This window comes from Haliotis rufescens, unplaced genomic scaffold (assembly GCF_023055435.1).
Source record: "Haliotis rufescens isolate VD_foot unplaced genomic scaffold, xgHalRufe1.0.p SCAF_12, whole genome shotgun sequence".
In the NCBI taxonomy this organism is placed as follows: Eukaryota; Metazoa; Mollusca; class Gastropoda; order Lepetellida; family Haliotidae; genus Haliotis; species Haliotis rufescens.
In genome coordinates this window covers 14648620-14667813 of record NW_025963802.1, presented here as the reverse complement: position 1 = coordinate 14667813, position 19194 = coordinate 14648620, and the positions used below count along the sequence as shown (strand labels likewise).

At 41.7% G+C, this 19194-nt stretch overlaps 1 protein-coding gene across 2 annotated transcripts in view; it reads right to left on the bottom strand.

The window, feature by feature from the left end:
* Positions 1–12217: 12217 nt before the first annotated feature.
* Positions 12218–19194, bottom strand: part of LOC124119575 — a 55971-nt gene continuing 48994 nt past the window's right edge. For both annotated transcript variants that reach the window (XM_048393379.1, XM_046482128.2), the window contains exons 2-3: positions 16588–16790; positions 12218–15507 (exon numbers count right to left, since the gene is read on the bottom strand). In XM_048393379.1, coding sequence (XP_048249336.1) covers positions 14859–15507; positions 16588–16775 — 837 coding nt within the window. In that variant the 5' untranslated portion in view covers positions 16776–16790 and the 3' untranslated portion in view covers positions 12218–14858. The remainder of the gene's footprint in view (positions 15508–16587; positions 16791–19194) is intronic.

Below are 19194 nucleotides of genomic sequence, written 5' to 3'. Positions count from 1 at the left end.
CAGCAAAAGCACGGCGGGGGACACCAGAAATGGGTTTCACACTTTGTACCCATGTCGGAAATCGAACCCTGGTCGAACGAGCTAACGCTTTAACCGCCAGGCTACCCCACCGCCCCTTTTACCAATGTGGTAACATCTAAGAACTTCGTAACCCATGGGAATTCCGGGTGAGAATAGGTCCCCGGCTTGTTGCGGGAGGCGACTAGATTGGCCGGGTGGTCAGGCTGGTGAGTCGGTTTGTAGTGTGTCATCATGCCCCGATAGCATGAGACGCTACACATAATATCTATGACTGGTTTGTCAGGTCCAGACTCGATTATTTACAATCGCCGTCGTATGGACAAAATATTTGCGTTAAACAAACAAACAAACAAACAAACGGACAGCGTTACGTTGGGCTTTGATATGACTGAAATGTTGGATAAATATCAATCACTGGTTTGTCTGGACCTGACTCGATTATTTACAATTCGCCATAATATGGATAAAATATTGACGTTAAACAAACAAACAATCCAACAAACCAACCAACAAACCAACAAACAAACAAACGGACAGCGTTACTTTGGGCTTTGATATGACTTAAATATTGAATTAATATCAATCACAGGTTTGTCTGGTCCAGACTCGATTATTTACAATAGCCATCATATCGATAAACAATTGGCGATAAACAAACAAACAAATAAACAAAAAAACAAAAACAAAACGGACGGCGTTACTTTGGTCTTTGATATGACTGAAACATAGAAAGCGACGTTACCCCAAACACACATAACAAATTAAATCTGTATGTGATGAATAGAAACTTGAATAAATTTTTTATCTTCATACCAGACAAAACACTTTCCGTGAGGAGCAATCTCCCAACTTCACACAGACAGTCAATAACGATTTGCAAAGAATCCTGTGTACTGAATTATTCATATCACTGATTTCAGACCCATTTAACTCTCACATCAGACCTATCTAAGTAAATCGGATCATATCTCACCCCTGATCACCCACTCACTGTCCGCGGTCAGCTTGACCCGACCATGAAGTCATCGCCAAATCTGGTTTCCTTTCCCGCAATGGTAACGTTCTGTCTTGGTCTTGTGAAGTCGATTGGCGGACAAAACCACAAGTTGTCTGGACTATACAATTGCCTAACCATGTTGTGGGCGGAGTTGGACTCAGTTATACATGATTACCCAAGCCGCTGTTTAAATACAATATTGAAAAACGATGACACATCAGTAATAAATCATTTCATGTTTGATCTTGTTTATGATGAACACGTAATTCAGACAATGAAATATAGATTGAACATCTAAACATACAGATTGGAAGGCTGTAGGACCCCCTGCGAATGTTTCGATTATGAGCGTAATTATATTTCGACAATTTCGTTGACATTTATGTGTTGAATTTAATTTCCGGGGTTGGCGTATTTATGAGTTCATGGACAATTCAGTTCGCTATATTTCAATAATGATCGAGTTATACTTGGAAGATGATGTCGTAAGAGGTTTCAAATCGTTCCCGCTAACTCCAAATGATAAATTGTCGGGAGGCCAATCGATGAACTGTTGGTAGTTTTGTCAGATTCGTTCTCATCAATAAAGTCGTGTTCACACTGTGGGATTGGCTATTGTGTCTTTTAGAACTGTATGAAATAAACAAATATCTTGAACAAATCTCTGACTCAGCCATAAAATAACATTAATTACTCACTCCTGAAACTGGGACACGGCCTGTACTTTGGCTAGCATTTCCACAAAGTCAAACTATCCAACACCTTGTACTGCTTTTAGTACTTATGACTTTGTCGCTTTATTTATAGTTAACGTTCCCTTAAAAACTCATGGAAGAAATAATGTTTCAGGACATGTTAAACCCAAGTAGATTAAGAATAAGTCTCTCGTGAAACCTGACACCGAGCACGTCTGTTGTATATAACAGCATGTGGCATACCCCGCGGTAGCCTAGCATGTACGCGTGGATGAAGACATTTCTTCACTGATGAGAGCCAGATAGACGTAGGTATCCTGCAGTATTCCACCTTCCAGTGTGTTCGCCAGGCAATTCATTACACCAGTATTGTGGTTTTATGTGTGAAGAACGCTTCTCCTCGTAACATGCTTGCGCAAGCTCGAAAAACATACGGCGACAAGTGTGTCTTCTTTCCTTCTAATGTTTGCTAAATGTACATTCGTAACAATTTACGTAACGCTACCGTAACCATTATACCACATACACCGTGGTATTTAAGAGAAAAAATATGAGGCACATAGTCTGTTTATTATTAAAGAAGGTATTACTTTCAAGAGAGCAGCTTTGTCTATTATGCTCATAAAGAACACCGTAGGAAGGTAACCTAGCATTAAGGACGCTTGTTTTACGTAATTCCCAGGACATACAACACATAATGGGACATGGTTTCTCTTAACCTAGTCACACCATAAAGCCACACACATTATCAATTCCATTGCTGATGCGTTTCCATAATGTGATTGTGGCCCTAATTCCTCTGAACTTCTGCGTCTGGAACGGGACAGGCTAATGTTATATCACCTGACATATATCACGGTCTGCAAATGCAAATATATAAATATATATATATGAAAGATAAGGGGTGTCATCAATCATATTAACTCCTAATTTCACGTCTCCTGCGTGCATTAATCTTACTGATAAAACCGTGATGGTGTGCGTTAATGTGTGTGAGTTATGGTCGTCGCTTCCAATTGTTAAGCTACTACATGTATGTGTTACTGTTTGAATTTGTTGATCAGTGGGAGTTATATGATCACCTATCAGCTTAATAGAAGACACGTGAAGTGATACTAGATATTTATACATTTTGTGAGGGTGAGGAACAGAGGTTCCAAGGATGATAATCTGTGACAAACTGTAGGAATCTTTATCACTTCTCGTAATAAAATTCAGCTATCTGATTAGCTAGTTACCGTCTTGTAAACACCATACACCGAAAATAATTCTTTGAAACGTGTGAATGATAAACTCGTTACATATGTCAATGAGGTGAGGTGAGGTTTAACGTTGCGTGCAAGATTATTGCAATTGCACTTATATAGCGATGCGCGTGCGTGCGTGCGTGTGTTTATGTGTGTGCGTGTGTGCTTGTACTAGTCCAGACTGATGCCCATTTATAGTGCTAGGCCACTGAGATACTATGCGGCAGCTTAACATGAATGCCCCACTCAGACACAGTGTACTGACTTCGAGCCGACCAGTACTTGTTTTAGTGTTTTATGCCGGGCGCCAGGCAGGGTAACAACAAGTACCATCTTTTTACGTCTTTTGGTATTACACGGCCGGGGATAGAACTCCGGACCTTCCGCTCTCCGGGAGGACGCTTTACCAATAGACCACGAAGGCGGTCGTTACATGTGTCAATAGCGGGTGAACGGGACTCGTAAACCAACATTCGTGCGGAAAGGGGGGTGTTTGGATTAAGGGGATTCTGAGTAACGAGCGTTTACTATACGAATCTGTACAGTTATGGAGTGAGTGAATAGGGTTTACGCTGCTTTTAGCAATATTCCAACAATTTCAAGGCGGGCACCAGATAAAGGCGTCCCATACGGTATTGCAACTAAAACATTATAATTTAAACATTTTTAAGTGCTTGAAGATGGATCCTAAAATAATCCCGCATAAAACGTAAATGAAGAGCATCTAGTTGCCATGCGTCACCGGATTCTGTGCACGTTGTCTGTGTTGTAAGGTTGATTTTAAAATACAAATAACGGCAGAAATTGAAAAGAATGTGTGATAGTGTGCGCCAGAAACTGTAACATTCAACATGCATCTGATACAGGCTCAAGCAGTGCAGTGTGTATATAGCCCACGTAGGCACGTGTTTCACATCGTCATGCAGACGGATGTCTGTAAATTTCAAACTCGGGAATTTGGCCAAGGAATTTAACCTAAGCTTCAGACATATCGATGATTTTACAAGGTTTAATAATTGTTAAAAAGCTTTCACTGATTTACCTCCCTGATCGAACTAGAAATAAAAGAGACCAGTGAGACCGCCTCATCTGTTTCATATTTAGATCTGTGCCTTAAAGATTCAGAGTGACTATAGCATCCACAAGGCTGTATGACAAGAGGGATGATTTCAAGTTTCCAATAGTCAATTTCCCCGTTATGCAGAGCAACATTCCAGTAACTCCAGCCCTTGGAAATGCAGCTGAGGATACTGGCATACGACTCTTGCTCGAGTGGGTGAGTTGGGTTTAACGCCGCTTTTAACAGTATTAATACCCCAGTTATATCACGGCGTGTCAGCTTAATGTTGGAGGAAAGCCCGAAGTGATGCAGGTCTCAAACGTTTACCATTTCGGTGAATCTCACGAGCACGGGTATGTTACTGACATACCTAGAATCATAATCGTGGCGAACTGGGATTCGAACCCGCAATCATAGGTTTCCGGTGTGCGCAAGGCACGCAACTCTGCACAGCGGACCGCGGCGCCTTTGACGACTGGGCCCCCCGTGCCCCCCGACTCTTGCTCGTAAGTTGGTGTCGTTGATGTGTGGAAGAATCTTGTCGCATCAGTGACCAAAACGATGTCCGGTGCAATTCTCTTTTTTGACTCATACCACGTGTTCCATCAGATGAACACTTGACTTACCTTTGCATGTGTTTGTGACGGGTGAGGATTCGCTCATCTTTTTGTGAACATCTGGTACATCGCTATTTGATAATGAATCATAAACCCATGCTTATGATATAGTCTTAATCGTACAACAGACTTTTTAGGCAGAGAATTGTTTTGATAACCGAAATGGTTTTTATTTAAGCGCCAGCTGTATGTCCAATCGGATAAGATTTGTTGGCTAGTAATAGTACCATGCTCCTTGCCTTGTGGGTGTCAACTGTATGATATTCAGCTTATTTGTATCGGTATAGAGACGCGTATACAAACGTCGATCCGTGATAGTTAAATAAGGAAGTTAATACCCCCTCCCCCCCCTGCAGATCCACACAGAGTCTATCATCTATGTCGATATGCACCTGAGTACCAGGTGTTTCCAAGTAAAGTCTCAACGCCTATTAACCAACGCCCTTGTCCTGTTTCAACTTAATCCATGGCCTTATAATTAATATCTGCAGTACAGAATGTTACACACATCGCTGCGATCGCCCTAAATGCACATACACTCTGCAGTAGTTGCACCAAGTACACACGTTAAACACGAACAAACATTGCAACAACAGAATATATTTGGGTAAGATAAGACAACATGAGGTCAGTTTGTTATTTGTTAAACAACACAATATGTAGAGTAGGACATGCTTAAAATACCCTTTACCGATCAGTGATCCATTCATATAATTTTCATCACCATTTTGCCTTTTTTTAAACCCAATTATACCTGTTTCGTCACATACTAGAGAAAGAGTATTCCCTGGCGTTGCCGTGATATTTTTTACAATACACTGGTAATGAATCTATGGACACAGATATGGATTACTATATGTCCCTAGCGTAGATTAGTCAGCATACAAGATGAAGAAGGGTAATGAATCTATGGACACAGATATGGATTACTATATGTCCCTAGCGTAGATTAGTCAGCATACAAGATGAAGAAGGGTAATGAATCTATGGACACAGATATGGATTACTATATGTCCCTAGCGTAGATTAGTCAGCATACAAGATGAAGAAGGGTAATGAATCTATGGACACAGATATGGATTACTATATGTCCCTAGCGTAGATTAGTCAGCATACAAGATGAAGAAGGGTAATGAATCTATGGACACAGATATGGATTACTATATGTCCCTAGCGTAGATTAGTCAGCATACAAGATGAAGAAGGGTAATGAATCTATGGACACAGATATGGATTACTATATGTCCCTAGCGTAGATTAGTCAGCATACAAGATGAAGAAGGGTAATGAATCTATGGACACAGATATGGATTACTATATGTCCCTAGCGTAGATTAGTCAGCATACAAGATGAAGAAGGGTAATGAATCTATGGACACAGATATGGATTACTATATGTCCCTAGCGTAGATTAGTCAGCATACAAGATGAAGAAGGGTAATGAATCTATGGACACAGATATGGAATACTCTATGTCCCTAGCGTAGATTAGTCAGCATACAAGATGAAGAAGGGTAATGAATCTTAGGAATATGACGGCTTGACTTTGACAGCAGCATCTTCCCTGTTCAATAGTGTAAAAGTATAATTTATCCATTGCATTGATGATCCTTGAGACAAACTACATCGGGATATCTCTGAATGACTGTCTCTACCAAGATGTACCTGCTGTTATTAATAGAGACTTTAGTGGTGTGGTAAAATACCATTATCTGAAGTACAAGCAGGCTTTAGGCCCAACGTTTATCTGTTTACCAAATCCTTTGTCTAAGGGCTATGAGATATATCTGTCAAGGACATATGGCAGAATTTACACTGTATGTTTATCGATTTCAGGAAAGCGTTTGATTGTATTAACTATAAAGTTCTTTTTCAAAGTGTAGCAGATAATAACGCATCTGCCCGAGGCAAGGGCGTTAACTGGCTACAAACGTTCCATATAGTCAGTTAACGCCCTTGCCTCGGGCAGATGATAATAACGTTAAAGGCAACTTGTAAAGTTTATTATGTGGCAGTATTCGCCACTCTGCCTGTGTTTTAGCATCGGACACATTGATGACGTTTAGTGATACCCGTCAAGAACGTATCTTGAGCCCACTGATAATGGTCACTTTTATAAACCAGAAAGCTTATTTGCTTGATAGGAATTGATGAAATGCTATTTCCATCTCAACTGATTATCCAATTGTTAGGTCGTTCTCAGTTTCTGGAGGACTCTATACTGCAGTTCAAATACAGACGAAAGTAAGCTTTATTCCTAACTACATTTTTAAAAATACATGGATGAATGTCCAATCTCATTAAAATCAGACCTTAGTTCTCGCTATCGCTAAACATAGATCTGAAGACATCCCATTTGGAGTTACGTCAGAACGACCTTTCATGCGACCAATCAGAGCGTCGCTTACCATATCATGAAAGTGACAGTCGGAATGGGATTTCTAATCATACAACCTCGAAAACTTTAACACGGGGTATTCCGAACGATAGATACGGGTTTAACGATTGAATCCATACAATCTAGATCATCTATTAGCCATTCCAGAATGTTCTTTTGTTCAGGTTTCAAATTTGTAATCGAGAGTTTGTCAAAATATGTAAGTTTCGAAGCGGAGTCGCCAATTTGAAATTAGTGCCGTAAAGCACGAGAAAGCTGCCTTCTGATTGGTTATTCCATTGGTCGGTCAAAGTTCGCGCAAGGTCGGTCTGACGTGACCCGTAATGGGATGTCCTCAGATCTTTGTTTAGCGGTAGCGAGAACTAAGATCTGATTTTAATGAGATTGATGAATGTCATTCTGAACATTTCATACGGATGTATGGAAGCGTCTTGGTGCCACATGGAACAGAGTTTTATCTTTTCCGTAGGAAACCAAAAGCCTACGTGGGACTTTCAGGCTCCATCCTGTGACTTTTTGTATCACCCAAGTAGGACTTTTAATCTCGTACGTAGGGTTTAAATCTCCTAAATAGGAGTTTTATCTCATAAACAGCACGTTTTATCGCCTACGTAGGCTTTTGTATCTCCTAAGTGTAATTCTCTAGCTCCTACGTCGACTTTTTCATGAAGCTGACGATGCCGAAGGCAGGCAGTAATTTGTCTTTCCAAATTACCGCAGGTAAACCTTTGCCACATCTGATGCAGTCACGGTGGTTTGCAATATATAATTCTACCATTTACAATGTCCAAAACGACCAAGGACCACGTTTAAGTTAATTTCTATAGTTGCACGTTTCGTCCAAAGTTTGAACATAAGCTTTAAGTCGACTCGGACATCTTTTCATAACTGAAGACTTCGTTTTTGTATGGGATTTGATATAACGTTATATATTGGCGAATTTAGCAATAAAATAATGGTATGCGAGTTATGAAAATATGTTAACCGCCTCTAAACGAACTCTTTATCACTATGGCTATAATCAGAATGAGATAGGAATGAATAAGAGGCGAAGCGAGCTGAAATTTGGTTTAACGTCGCGTTCAAGATTATTGCACTTATATAGCGACGTGCATGCACGTGTGTTTGTGTGGCTGCTTGTACTAGTCCGGACTGATGCCGATTTATAGTGCTAGCTCACTGAGATACCATGCCGCAGTTTAACATGAATATCCCACTCAGACACAGTATACTGACTCCGAGCCGACCTGTCCTTGTTTTAGCCCTTTAATGCCGAGCGCAAGACAGGGTAACAACAAGTACCATCTTTTAACGTCTTTTGGTATGACGCGGCCGGGGATCGAATCACTAGACCCGTGGGAGGTTGAGTGAATAAGAGAAAACCAGGAACATGACGACATAAATATTTTGTAACATATGGGACAAAACCGATTCAAAATGCTTTGTTTTGCTTGTTTCTTTGTCATGCAGATACCTACATGTACATTAACAATTTGTATCTGTGTTGTCTTAAGACGCGCCATCTTTTTAGAAGAGGCGTTTTCTTTCCAAACCCAGGCCGCTCTGTTCATTCCCGCTTAAGTCATCTGTTAAATGAAACCATACAAATACAACCTTGTGAGCAATTAAACAATGCACGGAAACTTTAATTGTTGTCAGTAATATTTCCCTGTAAGGTTAAAATGCATTAATAGCTCCGCATTATAAGTATATATACCTAAGATATCACAATTAGATTCTATGAGCTGAATATCTATGTTTACCTTAAATATTTTAATATTTTGACATAACTTGCAGCCTTATATTTTCCCCAAAATATTCTGTTTGTTTTTATTATGTTTGTTTAAATGCTTTCTCTCATTTGGCTTTAATTCACTTGAAATATAACAAGCTTCCTCTCAGTAGGTGAGGTGAGGTGAAATGGGGTTTAACGTCGCGTCCAAGATTATTGCACTTATACAGCGACGTGCATGAACGTGTGTGTGTTTGTGTGGCTGCTTGTACTAGTCCGGACTGATGCCGATTTATAGTGCTAGCTCACTGAGATACCATGCCGCAGTTTAACATGAATATCCCACTCAGACACAGTATACTGACACCGAGCGGACCAGTCCTTCTTTTAGCCCCTTAATGCCGAGCGCCAGACAGGATAACAACAAGTACAACCTTTCAACGTCTTTTGGTATGACGCGGCCGGGGATCGAACCCCGGACCTTCCGCTCTCCGGGCGGACGCTCTACCACTAGATCACGGAGGCGGTCCTTCCTCTCAGTAAAATAAAAGCCAAATGAAGTGACATATTACCCTTTCTATACCAAAGACATCTCTGTTAAATGCAGAGTCCATTGTACGATTCCGACTGTACCATTAATATGTCATCATGAATCACTAGCAGGCAGTGATGACACCAGGTGTTCGCGAACAGGTGAGCGCATCCTGCCCAGTGGATTGCACAGGTCACAAATGTATCGGCGTATATATGTGTGTGGAAAGGTATTCTTGTATCTTAACGCTCAAGCACCAAGTTGCGCATTCATCCAGTCAAATGAACTGAAATATTCCCCAAAGCAGCACATTATCAAAACATAATAATTATTATGACGACAATATTATTAACATTTAAGTATGGTGGCAGACCTATGCACATGAACATTTTGTATAAGATCACAGTGTGGACCAGTATGGTTTGGCGTGGTATGGTTATTGTAGTATTAGTGATACAAATACAATTCCTCTTGCTTCTTAAATTCAGAGTATGAAATGGTCTTTTTCAAGAAAGATATTACTCTGTCGATCCTTCATACAAAAGTGTACACGTTATTCTCATTGTAAAGCATTTTTGAATGTTGGAAGACTTTGTCTCATCCATATTTAGACGCCTCCTCTGACATCGTTTAGCTCTATACATATCTCTTTAAATGATACATATCACCATATACGGTACCAAGACCTTGTACGGCAGTACTGTGTAAGGTCGAGTTCGCTACTGTTAACTAAATGTCATGCTAGTCTATAACTATCATGGAATATTGTCTTTTAGGCGTGACGTCATACGAATTTCATCGTTCCAATCAATAATTCTTTTTTAAGTGAAACCAAACCTATCGCATTATTTTCAGGGTTTTCTCAAGCTTTTGAAATATCAGAGTGTCATTGCGAGTCACATGAGGTGAGGTGAGGTGAGGTGAGGTGAGGTGGGGTGAGGTGAGGTGGGGTGAGGTGAGGTGAAATTGGGTTGAACGTCGCGTCCGCGAGTCACATGAAAAATGCTGATACATCTGGATCCCGTGTAACTCATATTCCAGATGTGAGCGCGTGCGTGTGTGTCGGATTAAACGTATTATTTAAGTTATTTTGGGTTTTATTTCGTTTTTAATGTGGGAAGAAAACCCGATGTAATGCAGACGTTCGACCTTTACCACTTTGGGCAAATCCGCGAACACGAACGTGGTGGTACCAAACCAAAAATCATAATCAGAGCGATACTGGATTCGAACCGACAATAATCGAATCCTGACACGACAAAGGGACGCAATTCTTCACAATAAATTGCAGCGGCTAAGGAAGCGGGGCCACCCGTGCACTCTTTTCCTGACGAACATGCGTCAGATATTACGCGGATCTTAATAACGAGAGTCATTTCCTTGTCCGATGTCCAACATACGCGGAATTCTTGTGCCAAGGAAATCCATGTTGTTATTACGGGCTTGAAGGTGCACTGACTATCTGGCTATAGTAAAACATGTCTTTAATAACAAGGGGCGGTCGGGTAGCCTAGTGGTTAAAGCGTTCGTTCGTCACGCCGAAGTCCCGGGCTCGATTCCCGACATGGGTACAATGTGTGAAGCCCATGTGTCCCCCGCCGTGATATTGCTGGAATATTGCTAAAAGCGGCGTAAAAACATACTCATTCACTCACTTTAATGACATTCATCCCGCGTCTTAGCGTGTTATATATCACCTATATATAGAAAAGGGCTATATATAGTCTGTAGCGTGACTGTGAACCACTGGTTTGTTAATGCTGGTTCTCCAGGTCACGCCATAGTCTATTATAGGACGGAGTATCAAAATTAATGTCACACGTAAGCATTATACCAGACTAAGAATGTTCTGATATCCCCTCGTATGTAATTTAAGCACAAAAGGCTTTCGCCGAGTTTCATACGACTTACATGTAATAGTCTGAGCGTGTGCTTCATCCAACTTGTCATAACGTGTTTTATATGTAATAGTAAATACGTACATGTGTATTCTTGAGACATAAGTACGATAAGTGATCAGTTTCTGCTCGCCCTGTTTCAAGCTGCAAAGGCCCCTAATACTCAACACTTCTACCACGCGGAACCTGCATGGGCCTGTTCCAAAAAGCGATATTTGGGCTACAACTGTCGCAAGCCCAGATATATGTTATAGCATGGGAGTTACTGACGAAATGAAAATTTACACAAGTGGCATATATAATCTTCCCGAGGCAATGGAGTTACGTGAGATATAAGTCCAGTTTCCACACTTGCCGAACTAGGATGGACTTGTGGAGATATATCTTGGCTTGACTAACGAGGCTATGTATAGTCCAATCAAAATAGCGTCACGAAATCAACATCCGGTCCAAAGCTGCTGTGCACATTTCGGTCGTTTGCAATATTTGCAAAACATGTGTAACGTCAAAAGATATCCTCCAAATCTCTTCATGTTTTTGATCAAGGTGCTCGCGAAATAAGACCCGTTTTATTACAATATCGATATGGATTATCGATCAGATCGTCTTCACTGGACGCCGCCATTTTGTTTGAAGCAAATGCAAGTGAAATGAGAGGTGGAATCTGATTGGTCAATAGGAGGGACATAGCAGGGAACTCGTAATAGCCACGGGTGGCGCTACGATCGAACCCAGAACTTCCGGCCTAGTTTGGTAAGGGGTGGAAACTGGACTTTCACAGTCAGTTGACACCCTTGCCTCGGTAATATGTATTTATAGTATTATCTACATTTGTGAAGTATAATTATGTATACACACGTATATATTTTCCCACACTAAAGTACTTTGTTCACATAAGTACATAGGTATATAGAGGATTCCTCAACAGCTGCATCAAATATGGGCTCTCCGGGATCATATTTATTCAACTTCTTCAATACTTTCAGTGGAACAATGTTTGAAATAATATGAAAACGTGAGGTCTTTTCATCCATATTTATTCACATAACGTGAATATATTGCATTAACTTACAACATGTGTCAAAGACGCAATACTTTCAATAACAGGTAATAGTTTTGTGAACAAGTGTACGTGCGTACACGTACATCACCAGTGGAGTATGTCACTAAGTAACTGACAATGTAGGGAACATATTTCCATATAGATACATGTAGTACAAGCATAAGGCCACAACAGATTGATTTTTTGTTTGTCTGAGGAAGAATTGGGTTCGTGGAAATGGAAACATTTTGTCACGCTCAACCCTGCTTGAATATTGCTGCTGCGGCGTAAAACAAAATTCGCTCACTCCTCTACTTGAGTTGTTTATGGGCCTTTATATGTTTTTGAAAGCCATTTTTGCACAGGAAGCCCTCCCCAACCTCCCAAAAATGACCACGGTGGAGATTAGAAACATAATACCTTTTTGTGCCTAAGTCATGACTTAGTCAATGCTGTAGCTTATTATTGGTCAGGCTGTACACACAGGGACATGCCAACCTCAATAAATCGTAATGCTTGGTTTCAAAAAGTAGGGAATTTAGGATGCGAATTCGAAAATGTTGTCAAAAGAAAGCATAAAGTCATAGAAATGAATTTACGGGTGCTGGGATATTGTCCAACGGATTTAAACTCGCCCATTCATTATATTTTATTGTTTGTTTGATGGTCAACACCGCAATCAGCAATATTCCAGCTATATGACGGCGGTCAGAAAATAACCCAGTCTGGACCAGACAATCCATTAATTGAACATCGACCTACGCAATTGGGATACGATGATACGCAAGTCAACCGATCCCGTTAATCGCCTCTTACGACAAACATGGGTTGCTGATGATCAATTTTAACCCGGATCTTCTCGGGTTCACCATGTGAAGACATCCAGATACATGAGATATGACACGCGCATACGGAAAACGGTTCCCAAAGGGGCCATTGCTGCACAAGCAGCTCTTAATGGCTCTGGCATAGTAATTCATTTACATCATGTAAAATGTCTTCATGGTAGAGTATAGAAGCAGTCTTAGGCTTCGTCTTACACGAGCTTTCTGAGAAAGATGGCCCCCTGAATGGGTCTTAAATACCTCAATGTCTTAATATAATATGATCAAAGGCGACAATGCATTATAGGGGCATTAGATTTTCTCAATTGAATCAATCGCCTGATATATTTTATTTTAAGACTGATGCCACTACACCATCGTTTAGATTTAGATTCAAATTATGATAAATAGACTACAATTTAAAGTTCACTTGTCAAGCAAATAAAAGTAGCCCTGAGTGAAGGAGCGAGTTAGGGATGAACCGACCGGGAACAATATTTGAGTCATATCACTACACGAAATGATGCAGGTTTACCACTGTGTGAAAACTACGGTGCCGACAGGCAAAGGATCATAATCTAGGATTAAAACCATCGACCAGAGGATCCTGGCACAACTAAGGAACTTAACACCATAAACCATAAACGACTTTTTTGTGTGCACCGAGTTACCTATTATTGCTGTCGAAAGATTGTCATATTCTGTGCGTTTCTATTACAGGCTTTATATAACCTTCCAACAAGTTAAAAACAGCTTATCTTCTGCGAGCGAATACATTCGGTCAAAACAAATACATGAAATTATACAAATCCAACAAATTTAAACAATAAAGTACTGTCGACAAGACAATGATTGTCATGGGTACGGGAGACTTCAACAAAAGCCAGTTTTAAGTGGGTGTTATGCATATGCATCAGGAATTGGGAATTTCAAATGTGAAACGTGAGACCATTCGTGTTTTACAATTCTGTTCTGCGAAGGGATCTCTTGTATGTACAAGGAAAACACATCTAAGTTTGATCTGCTGGGAAATGAATGAAAATGAGTCCATATCGTTTCAGGACATTGCAAGGATGTGGTAAGTGGAAGATGGTGAATTCGGTGGATTGGTTTCAATAAAGACGGCGTCGTAACACCACACGCACTAAAAGTACACTCCAAACGCTACAAAAACACGTGGTTGAGCAATACGGTCGTATCAAGCCAATCGAAACACATCCTTTCATCTTCATCAAAGCTGAACACTGATTATACATCCCCTGATTCACGATGATGCACATAAATAGTTCAGTCATATCCTTTAACCAGGATGATGAATTCGTTATACAGCATGAATATATTCCTGTGCCATACACAAAGATCAGTTAACAGCTTTACACACACACACATATATATATATATATATATATATATATATATATATATATATATATATGGCAACCATCCCTTTCCTTTGTGATAATGCTGCCGATCTGTGATCTGTGATCTGTGATCTGTGAACACCGTACAGTGTTAATCCCCGGTGACGCTACAACTGTGATACAGCGTTAAGCTACACTGCGACATACCAGCAACAACAAAATACTACTACACATATGATGCTGCAGGCACCGTCACGGTCATCACATTCACTGCATCTTCAGTGCATCTTAACTGCATCCTCGGAGTTATCACAGATCAAAGGATAATCCTCCCGCTACATTATCGCTACTCTTCACTCTCCATACAGATACCACACGTTTCAATCATAGGAAGAGATATGAAATTTGGTAACGTGCTTTCTACGCCACGCCGGTCATATAGGTGGCAGTTGGATATGGCTCCGGGATTTGATTCGGTCGGCTCGGGTGATCTTAAGGCTCTGAAGCCAGCGTTGGCACTTGTCGTGGCTGTCGTCGCTAACGGCGTGATGGGAATGATGATGATGGTAACGATGCTGGGCGGAGGAAGGGCGTTCACTGTCCTCGATGTCGCTCAATCTGTCCTCAATGTTTATCTCTGGAGGACCCTCAAACATGTCTGACTGTGGCTTGGAAAATCTATCACTGAAGTCGTCCGACCTCAGGACATTTTCATCTCTGAGTGAGATCTGTACTCCTGTGGAAGAAAAAGACATGTGGTCCTGCGTGGCGCTGTCTCCAGAGGAAGTCCGGCCAACATGCTTAAAGTCACGCATGGAACGCCGGGATAGCTTTGGTGTTGATGTAGGCGACAAACCGGAAACGCGGTTAGAACTTTCCTTCAGAGACAAGTGGCTCCGTCTACTTCCGGGTGTTGATGGAGGGGTAGGCGTGGTTGAGCGTCTGTCGAGGTCCTCTATGTGTAGACGTTGTCGCAAAGTAGGAGAAGCTGTAGCTGCGGCGTCGTCGTCAAGGCTGACGACGTCCATGCCAGGGGATATCTGTTCCTGGGCCACTGCTGCGAGCTGGGGACATGACCGGAACCTACAGGGAGAAAAGCAAGTAAATCAGTCTGGTGGATAAAGTTATGGGCGACCAAAGTTCTACATCTGAAACGACTGAACAGAATTCCTGTACGATACGAATTGCTTAAATGGGGTCAATTTGAACGCCTATTATCCCTGAAAATGAGCAATGACATCGAAATCAGCGAGAAACATTTCAGTAATGTCACGGCTAGTTGTGGGATTGTAGAAAGGGAGTGCTTGAGCTGGGATTAAGGCCGCGATGAACAAAAATACAAAACAATACAAAAATATACCAAGGATCATTATTGAAATGAATGTGGGAATCGAGCCTATGATATGCGGAACCTGGCATATAAGGGACGTAACTCTTTATCTGTTCGTGCTGAAAGATGTCTAGATTGAGCCTACGATATGCGGATCCTGTCATATAAGGGACGTAACTATTTATCTGTTCTTGCTCAAAGATGTCTAGATCGAGCCTGCGATATGCGGATCCTGACATATAAGGTACGTAACTATTTATCTGTTCTTGCTCAAAGATGTCTAGATTGAGCCTGCGATATGCGGATCCTGTCATATAAGGTACGTTACTCTTTATCTGTCCTTGCTCAAAGATGTCTAGATCGAGCCTGCGATATGCGTGTCCTGGCATATAAGGTACGTAACTATTTATCTGTTCTTGCTCAAAGATGTCTATATCGAGCCTGCGATCTGCGGATCCTGTCATATAAGGGACGTAGCTCTTTATCTGTTCGTGCTGAAAGATGTCTAGATTGAGCCTACGATATGCGTGTCCTGGCATATAAAGTACGTAACTTTTTATCAGTTCTTGCTCAAAGATGTCTAGATCGAGCCTGCGATATGCGGATCCTGACATATAAGGGACGTAACTCTTTATCTGTTCTTGCTCAAAGATGTCTAGATGAACGAGAGGTACTTTACCCGTTTCAGTGGTTTGTGTACACAAGCAGTAAATGTCGAAAGGCCCGAAAGCTCGTATATTGGTGTGATTCTATTAATGGCACGTTCCCTATCAGATACTACTCCAGGTTTCTGTTGTCCCCTCAGGTTTCACGCCCAAGCCTAGCTACCTCACCTTGATAGAGAGCAGGTCGACGGTCGCCGTGAGGCGGTGGAACCCTCCTCCAGCATGTCATCATCGTCGTCAGGTTCAAGCAGCTCAAGGCGCATGCCCGACTTTCGTCGACCAATCAGCTGCTTGCTAGACGCCGCCGGGGACTCCAGCGAAAGGTTCTGCTCCCCATGTTTATCTTGTGAAGCCATGATCACTAAGAGGCTCTGAAATAGGAGGGGTGAATGTTATGTTGAGGTACAAATCACCTTGTATAGAATGCTACTTGGACGTTACTCTCCACTCCTCAGATTGTAATGACAGATGTGAGGTCCCGTGAAGATTCCGGGATAAAAGTGGTCTTCAGCAACTCATGCTTGTCGTAAGAGGCGACTAACGGCATCGGATGGTCAGGCTCAGTACATCAACAGCAATATAAAGTTATATTATACACAAATGAACGTACAAGTTTAATAGCGATTGACAATAAACTGTGCACTACGCTCTAGGGGCCAAATATTCGTATCAACAAATGTCGAATAATGCATGGTACAAAGCAGTTTTCCTTTTGCAAAAAACCAACGTTTCCAACACGATTGCCCAATCTTCACGAGGCAAGCGCGTCCACTAGCCTTTTTATCAATGTCTTGTTTCCACCCTTGCCACACCATGCCCACTTTCCTGTGCTAAATATGATTCATCTTCCCGAGGCAAGTCAGTTAACTGACTTTAGTCCAGTTTCCACCCTTGCCGAACCAGGCTGGTATCATGGAGTTAGATTTTGGCCAGACTAACGAGTCTATGCATAGTCCAATCAAAATTTGCCCAACGAAATCGAAATCCGGTTCGTAAAATGTCATGCAGATTTTAGGTCGATTGCAGGATTTGCAAAGCATGTGCACCGCAAATCGTTGTCAACAGATATTTTCCAAATCTTTTCATGTTTTTAATCAAGATGCTCACGTGATTCAATGTAAGACCCGTTTTATTACAATATAGACCTTGATTATCGATCAGATCGTCTTGACTGGGCGCCGCCATTTTGTTTGAAGCAAATGCAAGAGATACGAGAGGTGGAATCTGATTGGTTCATAGGAGAGGCAAAGAAGGGACATAACTCGTAATAGCCACTGGTTGCGCTACGCTAAAGCCCGGGAATTCCAGCCTAGTAGACTTTTAACTCCCTTGCCTCGGGAAGATGAATATGATTGGACTATCGCACATATCTGTAGTCCAATCAGAACGTTTCACAAAATCAACATCCACGAATGTACACTTTCGTATGAAAGTGATTTACCGCTGCATGCCTTTGTTGACACGAATATGTTTTTTTCATCGTTTAAATCCCCCAACGATTTCCTATGTTTTTGTGTCAGGGATGAAATCGCGAATGTTTTCGTATTCAGATCGACATGGTCGTCGCCTATGGTAGTGGCCTTCTTTGTGAAGCTCTACGAGATGACAGCGATCTGATTGGATATCGCGTTTGCATTCCTGAGGGGCACAACTCGTGATCTAAGCGAGGTGGTCCCAGGGTCTAGCCAAGAAAAGTGGCCTTGATGTGGAAAGGGTAGAAACTAGGCTTTGATATAGGCTCGTGGACACGCTTGCCTCGGGAAGATGAGATTGACCGGAAAGCGGAGATTTCGGATTATCGGGATCCGGATTAACGAGTGGTCACTGTGGCTACTAACTGTGTTGGTGTGCCAGAATGACAACTTCAGTTCACTCTGGGGTTCACACATGCCTACAAGCGGGTGAAGTGCGTCTCAGATTCGATTCCCTTCATGACTACAATATGTAAAGCCCACCAAATTGACAGCATTATTGGACATTACGGTGTGAAGACGTACTAACTTACGTTCTCTATCGCACAGCCCGGAGATAGGTCTTTGTTTACACACTTCTTATTCCGCGTGTTTGGGTAATCGAGTTTCAAGATTACGTGTAAAGCCGAACATAGGGTCAAGCCTGCACGTGCCGGTCTGAAGGCAGGGCATCACACCATGGGTCGAGTTCAATATGGCATTAAAGACAACAGGACAAGCCGCCGTCTAAGCTGCCACTGATTGTTGATATAAGTAAATCGATATCACAAGTCTCTGTTGGGCTTGACGAGACCGCCGGCAGCCATCGCATATGATACCATTTACATGGATTTAGAGGCTAGGAAACCAATACTGGTTGTATTTAGGAGATCAAAGGCAATTAAAGTACAGACAATAATAGCCCGACGAGGCAATAAACCTCACTTGTTGATGGCTCGGTGACGTCAGAGCATTGCGTCAGGGCTGGAGGAACATGTGAGGCTGGGTGTGTGGTTGAATGTCAACAGCATGTATATGCACAGTCATCATTGTTATGTACAAAGGATGCGATGACAGGTGCGCGGATGAAGGAGGGATACACGTCTAATTACTGTGATGCTGTCGGTGAATGATGTCTGTGGATTGTTGCTGATGCTGCAGTATTGTGTTATGAATGCCATATCACGCTAGTGCGGTGCGGAGACGTTAATAAAAGCTACAGTTAAGCTGCGACAGACAACGAGGACCAACTGGCGGATATGACGAACCCATCATACACCAGTTCCAATATTGTATATAACGACTGAATTTCAATTCAGCAAAT